This window comes from Tetrao urogallus (assembly GCF_951394365.1).
Source record: "Tetrao urogallus genome assembly, chromosome: 3".
Taxonomy (NCBI): Eukaryota; Metazoa; Chordata; class Aves; order Galliformes; family Phasianidae; genus Tetrao; species Tetrao urogallus.
Window position 1 is genome coordinate 79286728 of NC_136815.1, and position 12056 is coordinate 79298783.

At 43.2% G+C, this 12056-nt stretch overlaps 1 protein-coding gene across 1 annotated transcript in view; it reads left to right on the top strand.

The window, feature by feature from the left end:
- Window positions 1–581: 581 nt before the first annotated feature.
- The window catches only part of GMDS (GDP-mannose 4,6-dehydratase), a gene marked incomplete at its 3' end in the record, with an annotated part of 387083 nt that continues 375608 nt past the window's right edge, over window positions 582–12056 (top strand). Inside the window, exon 1 of the mRNA XM_079533424.1 lies at window positions 582–686. Coding sequence (XP_079389550.1) covers window positions 642–686 — 45 coding nt within the window. The 5' untranslated portion in view covers window positions 582–641. The remainder of the gene's footprint in view (window positions 687–12056) is intronic.

Sequence of the window (12056 nt, forward strand, 5' to 3'; positions counted from 1 at the left end):
GGGCGGGGCTGCGGCGCACTCGTCTCTCTCACGTGGCGCCGCCCCCTGGCGACACGCGGTCAGGAAGTCGGAGACTCGGCTTCTCCGCGGCGGCAGCTACGCAAGCCACGCCCCTTCGCCCGCTCCCAACCAATCGCTGCACTCGCCTTCGGCCGCGGCGCTCCGGCGTCTCCTATCCCTTTAAGGAAGCGCCGAGGCTCCCGATTGGCTGCAGAGCGGAGCCGGGCGGGGCGAGGCGAGGGGAGGGGTGGGAAAAAAGCGGGGCGCGCGCCCGCAGTTCCCCCCGTTAGCGCGCGCGCGGGCGGGGGCCGAGCCGGCGGCGGCGCTGGGGCCGCACCTGCGGCCGCCTCAGGGCGGGACGGCTGCGCCGGGAGCGGCGGGCGGGGCGATGCCCCCGGGGCAGAGGTAGCCGCCGGGTACCGGCAACCCATGTGCGAGCCGCGCTCGGGGCGGCGGCCGTCCTCATCTCGGTGCCCGCCCCCGGCGCCCTGGCCCTGCCCTCGGGCGGCGGCGGTCGCGCCTCCGCCCCGAGCTACCTCCGCACCTGGACCGCCGCCTTCCCCGCCGGCAGCGTGGCGCAGCCAGCGGCGGGAGCGTGTGCCGGAGCCGCGGCCCCGGGAGACGACGACGGCGGCGGGGAGATGGGCGACAAGAAGGTGGCTCTCATCACCGGCATCACCGGGCAGGTAAGGAGCGGGCCGAGGGGGGCCGAGCCCTACCGGCACCCGGCGGAGCGTGCGGGACGGGGGGGGGGGGGGGGATGCGGCCCCTCGGGCTTCCGCGGGCTGCAGCCCCAGCCGTGAACGTGGGGCCCGGTGGTCCCGCGAAGTGCCCCCGCGAGGTGCCCGGAGCGCGTTGTGGTGCGGCGGTGCGTGGCGCCCGCACTTCCTGTTGCAGCGGGCGCTGTCAGGGCGATGCCGGGCTGCACCACAGAGCCTCCGGGCGCGCAGGGGCCGGGCGGGCCGCCGCCGGGTGAGGGGGGTGTGTGTGCTGCTGCTGCTCGTGAGTGCGCTCTGGGCTTAGGGATGCTTTCTGCGGCTATCTCTAGCAGCGGTGCATCGCTCTTCCGCCTGTAGTCATCTTCATCTGGACTCGTTAAGGCATCAGCTTGCCCTCTGTTGAAGTGAGATGTGACGTGACCTTCAGCAAAGAAGGAGCTGAGTCTGTGAAAGAAAACGTGCAGCGCTTCCATCTCATGGGCTGAAGATGTGGAGTGTTGAGGCAGCCTGTGGCGAGGGTCCACCTCAGCAGGGCTGCCACACAGAGCAGCACGCTGTCACCTGCTCCTCTGACACACAAGGCGGTCAGTCTCATGGTCAGTGTGTGTGTGCTTTCAGCCCAGGCCTGAGTGGGTGACACAGGCATCTCCTTTTTGCGTTTTGTGTTCATGTCCGACCGTGGTAGGGGAAAGGACCTCTGGAGATCATCCAGTCCAACCCCTTGTTAAAGCGGGTTCGCTACAGGGTTTCGCAGGGAATTGTCCAGGCAGGTCTTGCATGTCTGTAGAGGAGACTCCACAACTTCTCTGGGCAGCCTGTTCCAGTGCTCTGTCACACTCACAGAGGGTTTTTTAGAGTCTCTATGTTTTTGATTGTGTTAACAATAGAGATAATGATGCTTTCAGTCCTCATACTTTCAGCAGAAGGTGCTGGAAAAGGGCCACATGGAAAGAGAAGCGTTTCCTTTGCAGCAGCTGCTTCTCCCCTGGAGAGAAATGATGTGCTGATGGTGAGTTTTACCTTGGGAAGACCTGCAGAAGTGTTGATGTACAGAGCTTGTAGCTTTCCCCACTACACCGCCAACTTGGATGCTCTGTTGGTTGGTTTGTCCATACAGAGGTCTGCATTGTTATCTTTGTTGGCAAGTTGTGCTAAATGAAGTTGTGGACTTGTTTGATGATATATGAGGAACACCTTACTTTGCAGTGTAGATGTTGCATGCTGCCTGGAAAAACCACTTTGCTTGCACATGGGTTATCTCTTTGGATGTGCTGAGTGCCATCTACTCATAGGGTGTATTGTTTGTGATGGGTAGAACCTGTTAAGTAGGTCGTGTTGGATGGTATGCATTGATAATTGTCTTAGAATTAGTGGAACCATTTGTTGGTGATTGTTTTTGCTTTTTTTTCCCTTTATGGCTGGCACTTAGTGGCAACTTCATGCATGGAAGGACTTTTTCTTCAACTGTGGTACTTCCTGGAGTGCTTGCCAATCCATTTGTGAGGCACTGCTGTGAACTGTTCAGAAGGTGATGAGCACTGCAGAAAAGTACAGGTGAAAACAAACACGGTGCTACTTTACAATGAAGAGCCACCTGGTTTTTGTGAGGGAATAAACTGTGGCAATAGTGTCGTAGCATTTCTCATCCATTACCAGATGTGGACTGTGCATTCAGTGGTCATTTGCCTGTCTTACTTCAGCTCATTATCTGTTCTCGGGTATTCTTAAAACACTTTTCAGTGTCATCCCTTTTGATACATTACTGATCTGAGCAGTGGACTGACAAGGAGTTGTAACAGTATCTGAGAAGAGGAAAAAGATGGTCTTTTCATGCTAACATTTTTTCTGTGTTCATTTTTTTTTAGCAAAAATACAAAAATCCAGAGCTTTTCGAAGGACTGCTTGGTGTGAAACGTCTTCTAATCCATTGACAGAAGTATGCTGCTTTTCATTAAGGATAGTAAGTTAGAGGCCTCTAGCTATAATGTTCTGATTTGCATGGTGCAGTGTTCTGTGTGATAGCTTTCCCTGCTCCCTTGCAGGGCAGGTTCAGGTTGGTTACTAGAAAGAACTTGTCCTCAGGAGTGGTGAGGCAGTGGCATAGGCTGCCCATGGAGGTGGTGGAGTCACTTTCCCTGGTTGGTATTCAAGCAGTATGTAGATGTGGCACTGAGGGACATGATTAGTGGGCATGGTAGGGACTGGTAGGTAGTTGGAGTAGGTGATCTGAGAGGTCTTTTCCTGCCGTAATGATTGTGTGATTCTACTTTCAGTGTAATTCTTCCATCTTAATTTATCCTTGGTCATATTACTTGGTGTTCAAACATGCAGGAAGTCAGATCTAGCAAAAGTCTAGGGTACCTAAAAGTTAGCCTTAGTGATGAAACAGGACAAACTCTTGGCTTAGGATGAAAGTTTTATGTGGAGAGTAGGCTCCAAGTCCTATATTGTTCCATCACTGGGCTCTACCACTAGGAATCCTGGTCTGTCTTCTGTTCTTAGATAAAATTTAAGAGGAAGTTGACTAAATATTTGTTCCTTGCCCTCCTATCTTATTCCTTTTCTTTATTATTTTTTTTTATAACTGCTTTTATTTGGAAAAGCCTCACCCAGAAATGGGGCACCTGGATTCTGTTCCTTCATTATATGAGAACAGGCCAACTTGCACATCCGCCTTCCGTGAGAATCCCTTAGTGCTGTCTGTTTTTAAGCTTAATTATCACACATAAAACGTACAAATGCAGTTGTGCATTTTACAGAGTGGAAATGAGCTTAGGCTTTGTCTTTTCTGGATAGTAAACTTTAATTTCCCGGCTAAATAGAGTTGGTCTGTTTTGCATTCTTTCTTGGAATTGATACTCTTGCAAGGGAGGAAGTAAAGGCTTGCATCCTTTTGGGTGAGGAAAGCATAAACAGCACTAGATGGATAACTAATCTTATTCAGACTGTGACCCTTCTGCTACAGTGAATTGGTACAGTTGAGTTGTGTAGGGGGTCACTCCTTTGTGTATGGCCAGTGTACGCTGAGAGCATTTGCAAAAGTAAGGCCCCCATATAGCCTGGAAGAAGGGTAAATGGGTGATAAAGCAGCTCTGTTAGCTTAATTTTTAGGCAACTGTAGAGTTGTGCTTTTATGCTTAGAATACTCTGAGGCTCAGCAAGGTGCTGCTTGAACTGTAGTAGCACCTCCTGATTTGAGATGATGCTACTTCAGGCATAACTGATCATAGCATTGGAATCAGACACCTCATGTTTTTCAGAACTCCTGTTTAGGTATGAACATCTCAACTGTTCATCTTTTCCACTGACAAAAGATGGGATTTTGTCCTGTTTATCCTGTGGAGAAAGAGTTGAACTGAGGTAGGACAGATGGTTCTATGAATTCTGGCTGGAATTGTCCAATGATGCAGCTTTTAACTGAGGTGTGCCATGGAAATATGGCACAGCTGTATCTTGTAGTTTATAGACCTCTAATGCAACTCATAAGACTGGAGGATGCCAGAAGTGGATGTGCTGCCTGCACGTGCTCTTCTGTATAGTGAGTGGAAGCTCACATATTCCTGCTGAACTACACCAGTTAGCAAAGGCACTTCATGTGGCTTGCTTCTCTTCTAGGTGCAAGCTGTTAGAAGTACAGGTGTCTGTAGGGTGAATGTGCTGACTGATAAACTGATGGTGACCTTTGGCCAGATAGCAAGAGGTGGGTACAAGACGCACAAAGCCATGAATACTAATGGATTCCATATGGTCAGGATGCAAAAGGCTTTCTGTTGGCAAGGGCTAGAATCTAGCCACTGTGTAGTATACAAATTAATTTCTGCACATTCTGCATTTAGTAACGGGCTAAGGTGAAATCGTGCCATTCTATCACTTGTACTGCTGATAAGAGACCTTTGACATGCTGCCACTGGTGCTGTACACTCTTGTTGCTGCGCTGAGATTTCCTTATCTCCTTCTCACATTACAGCACTGGGGTAAACCACACTTCACTGTTCTGATAATGGCGGTTCTAGATTGAGGCAATTGCTGTGTTTGGATGGATAAAACTTCTCAAGTGTCACACAGGTATTGGTTGGCTGGTAATCTACTTCTGAGTAATGCATTGCACTTTTTTCTTCATTTAAGGAAATGAAATTTTTGTTGAAACATGAGCCTGTTAGAATGTGTGTTAGAATTATTTTTAACAAAATTAAAATGTGACCTGAAAAATTTTTCCACAATACAAAGTGGAGTTGGTGGACTTTTTGGACTTTGGTACTTAGAAGAATTACTCTCTAAATTATTATTTTTTTTTTTTAAATCAAACACCAGTATAACTGACAATTTTGCTACTAAATATGCTGGTCTTCACCTCCTGTCTTCTCTTGTTAGGGGGAAGCTGAAGTGCTACTAAAGCTGTGCTTATTGACAGCTTTGTTTTCTAGGCACTGTGACTAAGTATCTTCTAAAGATGCACTTAAATAACTCTGGAAGTTCTGATTGCAGTGCAATCAGTCTGATTGTCTTTCTGTACACTGATGCTTGTAAGAGTGGATGTTGCATTTCTTGGAGAAATACCAAGACACGGTCTGGCTGAGTCCAACTATCGTGTTATATGTTCAAGTTCCATTTTTGCCCTCTGTCACTGGATTAATAAGCCTTGAGTAGTATCTGTCTTTTCTGGCACTGTGCTGCTTTACTTGGAAGGATGATAAGATTGTTTGTAGACCAGCAGGAAAGTTGTTTAACTTCTAAAGCTCAGTTTAAAATGAAGCAATACGCTAGAACTCATATGCCAATACATGACCAGATGCTTTTGTTAATTACAGACAAATTAGTTGTTTCTGTCTTGTAAACGAGAGCTCTTTTGTGCAGTTCCTGACACTTCTTTCAAAACTTGGATTTTGGTTGAAAGTTCTTGGGATCGCTATCATAAGTGTAAATATAACTGTGAAGTTAGCATGCATGTATAAGTGCAAGAATATTTTCTTTGTTTTACTTGATGTAGAGAGAAGATAGTGCTAGGACAGAGGCAGAACCTGGAAGTTTAATCAGCATGCATACTGGATCCATATACATATGCATGCTATACAGGTGTTAGTAGTTCAGGATTTGTGAAAGACTAACATTCTGGGAAGAAAAAGGATCACTGAGAAGGCAGGCTTTACGGTTGTGAATTGAGGTAAGACTTAAGATCTGACTGTTACGAATACACTAAGCAGGACAGACTGTGGGGCAAACAACCAGTGATATGAGTGAGGATCATTGCTTCATTTATTTGGTACAAGAGTGACTATAGAACTCTTTCACATGCAGTGGCTCAAGCAGTGTTGGTCCTTGGAGGAGAGTTTTAGAGGAGAGTGTTAGACAACTTCTTAATGTTTCGTTAAGTGTTTTGATCCAATGGAACTCTTTGTCATTTGGCCGTATGTATGTGCCTGGAAGGCAAGTGTAGAGATGTTGTAGCATGCTCTTCAGAGAGAAGACAGTCCTTTGCCAGGTGAAGGGTAGAACCTGAAGGATTGCTTTTCTGCATAGGAATAGACTAGATTTCACTGGAAATGCATGTGCTACAGGTAAGGCTACATGCAAGCTGTGCTGCCTTTCCGTTGAGACAAACGTGGTCTTGGCTGAAAGTAGGTTGCTCTCTATTTTAGTGACTGAATAGCCAAGCATTGTTCTGAGTGAGGATCTGTTGAACATCCTTTTCTTACTTTGAGGATGCAGAGGTGGAGGAATACCAATTTGGACTCAAACTGAAATATAAGAAATGTAATTGGAAATTGAGGAGAGACCTGTGTGTATACTTCGAAATATTGAGAGGGAGTTCCAGCCTTGAAGTAGATGGTCAAGAGAGGTGGTAAAGTGTTACTCTCAGAGGTACTCAAAACCAAGCTGGAATTGGCCCTGAGCAGCCTGTTCTTCCTGGTCTGTGCCTGCTCTGTGGAGTCCAGCTGTATACCATTACCTGCAATGATGAGTAGTGCAGTTAATAGGGTATTTGAGCACAGGTGAGCTGCAACACATTTATGACACAAAGTATGGCTGGTAAAGGATTAGCTCATATCTATCTTGGTGTACATGTTAACTTCCCTTTTTTTCCTCCATCCTTGCACATCTGTGTTTATGGCTGCCAGTGCAGTTTGTTCTGGGGCTTCTTACTGGAGAGGGAAGTTCTGTAAAGCAGCACAGCTCCTGGTGTTGACTCAAGGATCAGTACAATCTGATTCCTTGTATTTGAGCAGGATATGCACAGGATGTGGACTGAGAAACATTGTGAACAGTAAGTAGACTAAGTGTCACTGTATACAGTGATATATACCTGATGTGAAAGTAGATAAAATACTAAATATGTACCAGGAAATTTAGAATTTAGTATGTAAGAACAGTGCTATGATACAGAAAAGATAGAGGCTTAGTACCCAATCTGTGTTTGGGAAGCTGATTTTTGCCAGCAGTATTTCTTGTAAAGGTTTCTGGTGCTGTGAATAACTTAGTTTTGTTGTTGGTTTTATTTTTTAAATGAAGACTGGTAGCCATCAGAAAAGTTACTTGCCTTGGGTGTGGGATGTTGTAAATCTCTGGGTTTTGAAGAGAGTTTCCTAGTCCCTAGCTTGCATTGCTACACCTGAACAGATCTGAAATAATAGAAAGAGAAATGACTTGCTATGGAAAAATCTGACTACTAAATGTGAACATGCCATATTTCTGTATTTCACAAGACTGTAGCATTGAAGCATCCTTTTCTCTACATACGTACAACCTATTCAAACTGAAGAGAGCACTCTTCTACCTTCTTCCTGTGATTTCATGCTCTCCCACTAAGCTTTGGTCTTGTTGCTCATCTGGTTGTCTCTTTCCTATCGATTTGGCTGTTGATTTCTCTGCATAAGAGGGTCAATTTCTTAGAAAACAGCTGTGTGGGCGGACAAGGAAAATGGAGTACTTAAGCCTGCTTGATGATGTATGTGTAGAACACATTAAAGGTTACCATCCTGATTCCTATAATTCAAGGAAGTCATGGAAGTTTTTTTCAGTGCAGTTATGATAAAAGTATTAATCCTAGCATTATTTCTTGTGGCCCACATCTTATTTCTCTGAAGAATGTTAGATGGTTTTGCACTTGCACGTGCTTTTATTTGTTCTTTGATATGGTATTACGGTGGTGAGGCAAGAAGTACTTTTTCTCTTGACGATTTCTAACAACTTCATCCCAGCCTCTTCAGGCTTTTGAGTACAGGCTTGAGTCCTGATTAAGTACTTGTTCTTACAAACTTGTCAGTTCTGCTACTCTTCCTATAATGCTGCAACTCATTTGAGGAGGTATAGTTCCCTTGAACCAGCTGATGAACAATGACATGAGAGCAAGTCAACATCATGGAAGGTGTATCTGATTTTTCTCGCTCAAGGATTTGTGCTCTCTCATCTGAGTCTCTTCTTGCTACTTTGGTTGCTTTTCAGACCAATGAATAAAATGAAAGACTTTTTTTTATTTTCTCATCTACTTTCATATGAATTTACTGATGGTTTTTTCTTTTTTTTTTTTTTTTTTTTTTTTTTTTTTTTTTTTTCCTCCAGGACCTTAGTTAAGGAATTCCTTTGAGTTTTATATGTACACAAGCTGGGGGATGCAGTTATATATAAAATGCTCAACTTAGCAAGGCTATAGGATAGTGAGGAGAAAGCGTGGAGTTCTCTCGTTTTTGTTTTCTAACTGTTATTAGAAAAGCCTCTGCAGGTCTTTGTTTCTAGGGTGCAAACAGTTTTTCTCAATCTAAGTCAATAATGTGATTTTTTTTTAAAGCCTGGCAACTTGATGGTAAGCTGTTTTGTCTTGTCACCTATTCCTTTGACACGTGTCATTAAGCAGAATGAGAATAAGCAGAATTAAACTTCCTCATATGTAATGTAAATATTGCAGCACTTTTTGTTTATTCACAAATACACAGTAGACGTCAGTCAGGCAATCTTTCCTCAAGTATTCTTTTCTTGTGGGAAATGAGTTTTGCTTTGCAACTCGTATGTCATCTCACAGCAAACTTTCTCAGGATGTGTCCATTGACTTTATGAGCTAGCTGAAGCTGGTTCAGTGACAGGTTCCATTGAATAGCATTTGACATCTACTGGGAGTAGAGTTCATTGCATTGAATAAAAGTACAGCTGTTATCATGCAGTCAAATCAGTCTGTTAAAAATTGATGCAATACCCTTGTATTGGTGCAGTACCCTTGTATTGATGCTTAGTCAAAGCCAACAGATAAATCAGCTACAGAAAGGTATTTGCCTTGGGTGGGGAATGCTATAGATCTCTGGCTTTGGAAGGAGTCTCCTGAAACAGCTTGCACTACAATTAGTATATGCTTGAACACATTTGAAATAATTGGAAGCAAAGATACTTGCTCTGGGGAAAAATCTGACTGTTAAGTGTAGTGAGATACAGTCACTTTCTATGAGTTCTCTAGTTTTTGCTGTCACCTGACCCATTTATTGCTGCTTGAAAATTTCTCTCAAAGAAAAGTTCATACAGTCTGTGGCGAAATTGAATGTGTAATGGGGGGAAATTGCTATATTGAAAGTCTAGTCAAGTGCTTTTGTTGTAATGAGAAGATGCTGTATCTGCATATCTGACACCTGCATAGCTATGTAAAGGCATGCCTCTTGGCTTATTTTTTCTTGCATTTCATGTTCCTGAGGAGGTGTTCTTTTGCATGTGATGTACGTGATACATTCTGTCTGTAAAGTTTCACCTTCCAGGGTGGTACAAAAGCATGTGTGGCTAAGAGATACACTCTGGTCTACTGTCTTAAGTATTTATAAGCATTTTGAGGTAGTATGTCATCATGCTGTACTGGAAGCCTTAAAACACAGCAAAGCCAAAGCAACAAAAGTACAAAACCAACAAAGCGCCGAATGAAGATCAGTTAGCAATGTGAAAACAGTAGGAGATTCTCATTCCAACTTAATAATGTATGAACCCATACCAGAAGTAAATGGAACATATTTACCATTTCATGAGTGTAAATAAGCCTTTTCCAATGTATATGGAACAGTATATGTTTAGAAGGACTGAAATCAAGCAGGGAATATTTAGTGCTCCTATATATGCCCTGTTTCTGACTTTTACGGTTCTTGCTTGATACACTGCAGTCCATTCTAGCTGCTACTGTAGCCTCTATCTTCATGTTTTGGTTGCTGGTGCTTTGGAACTTGGGGTACAACTGTTTAGGCTGCTACTTGTCAAGCTGCAGGCATGCATGCTGTAATGTTGTTACTGTGTCTCTTGCTTTTTTCTAAACATCTTTTGCATATGGGATTTCTTTGGGTGCAATGGCAGCCTCTGTCTTCATAAACTATGCTGGTGGTGATCCACTCCTTTTGATTTCTATTTCTGTTTTAGAAACCCAAAGAACGGCTACTCTATCTCCAATGTCCTTGACTACTTCATCTTGCATGTAGCTCTGCAAAAGCAGAATCGTTAATGTGGTGAAGGTTTGTTTTTCAAATGCTGAAAACACTGGCAAAGCTTTCTGGATTTTATACTACTAAATAATTGTGGTTTTCGAGTTAGTGTAATTTTTTCCCATGATTATACAGTAGTAGTCTGTCAACATTTTTGTGCCAAAACTTAGCACACTGTTTGTTTCTGAAATTAAAATGCCATTGAAATCTGGTAGCATGTACAGTATAAAGAATATACAGAAGTCTTTGGATTTGAATACTGAGTATGATGTTCTTCCATCCTGTAGATGGTGTGATCATGCCAATAGCTTTGTGATATATCAGAGTTTTGATGTAATGCTTAAGAAGCCACAGCCAAGAAGCTATTTTACTAGTGTTGAGTTAATATTCCTGATCAAGTGCTGTTCTGATGAACCCCAAGAAGCCTGTTCTGATCTTGTGGAACTTAGTCTCTCTATTGCTTTCAAATTAGTGTTTCATTTCCCTCTACTAATGTTTGCAGTGATACCAGACAAGATGAGAGCAGTTTCAGAATGCTAATTGCCCTTTAGACAGCAGTGGAGGGTATGTTGTAGATCTGTAGGCTCAGTAGCATAGGCACATTTGTTTTTGAGTCTGAAATAAAGTTATGTAGTTGTTCTTGAAGATGTGAAGGCGAGAAAGTCATAAGGAATAGCAGCTAAACTGTAGTTTATGCCCTTTCTAGCACATTTCAGAGAAACAGTCATAACTGTAGCTGGTCCAAGACTGGAAATCAGTAACTCTGATTTTCTTCAGGTATTTGATTTCTTAAGTTTCCTGCAATGATCTGCATGCAATATTGTGCATTAAATGGAAGATCATGTTCATGTGTTCTTATTGCTGCCTTTCCTAACACTGAAACTGTTAAGTTCTTCTCTATTTTGAAATTTAGGGTTAGAGTGATAAGATTTTTCTTTACTAATTTGCAAGTTTCTCATTACTGAAGAATGAAATAGACATATCAATACAGATTATCTCTAAAATATTTGCTGCATTTGTTATTAATTTCCTTGTACTTTTGTACTTCTGCAGTTATGTTGGATCAATATTCAATCAGGACATTAAAAAATACTTATAGAAATATTCTGCTGTGACTTTATGAAATTTGTTCAGCATTTTGTCATTACACTGTTCTATTTAAACAGTGCTAGAAATCATACTTTTTGAAATTGGGAGGCAATGTAGATGGGGAAATGCTGACTGCTAATTACACTTGCAGTGCAAGTCAGCTTTGTTATACGTGTGCACTGGTGGTTCTTACCACCTCCCAGTATCTTGCATCTTTCTGTTATTCTGATTCAAGGAAAGTGTAACATAGACTTGGCAAATGAAAAACATCCAGAACCATCACAGTACTGAAGTCCTCTGAGCACTACTGATGTATTTTTGATTTTAATAAACAAGAAGACCTGCAAAGTAATTAAGTTATTGCTGGTTTATAAATACTTTTCTTAATATGAAAGTGTCTAAATAGTGAACTAACATTGTGATTGGCACTTGTGGAGGTGGACACGCAGCTTGATTTGACACTGAAGTAGGTTGAGTTGCTGTTGGAAATACTTTGTGTGACTTAAGTGTGATGGTGAACTTTAGTTGTTGCTGTTTCATTTCCTTTGTACTAGCTTGTGTTACTGGTTGATGAATTCTGTCACTTTCAGTAGGAACATCCTTGCTTAACTATGTCTACACTAAGCTAGCTGTCTAGGCAGCTGCTTTGGTGTAAGAGAATCATCTAGCCCATTAAGTTCAGATTGTAGGCTTGTTTGATTAGATACATGTGCCTACCTTACGATAGGAAGAGTTGTGTTCTAAGTCGTGTTGGCTATGTGGATGTCTGTTCTACTGACTGTGAAAGGTGCTTAGAGTGCCTGACTGGTGG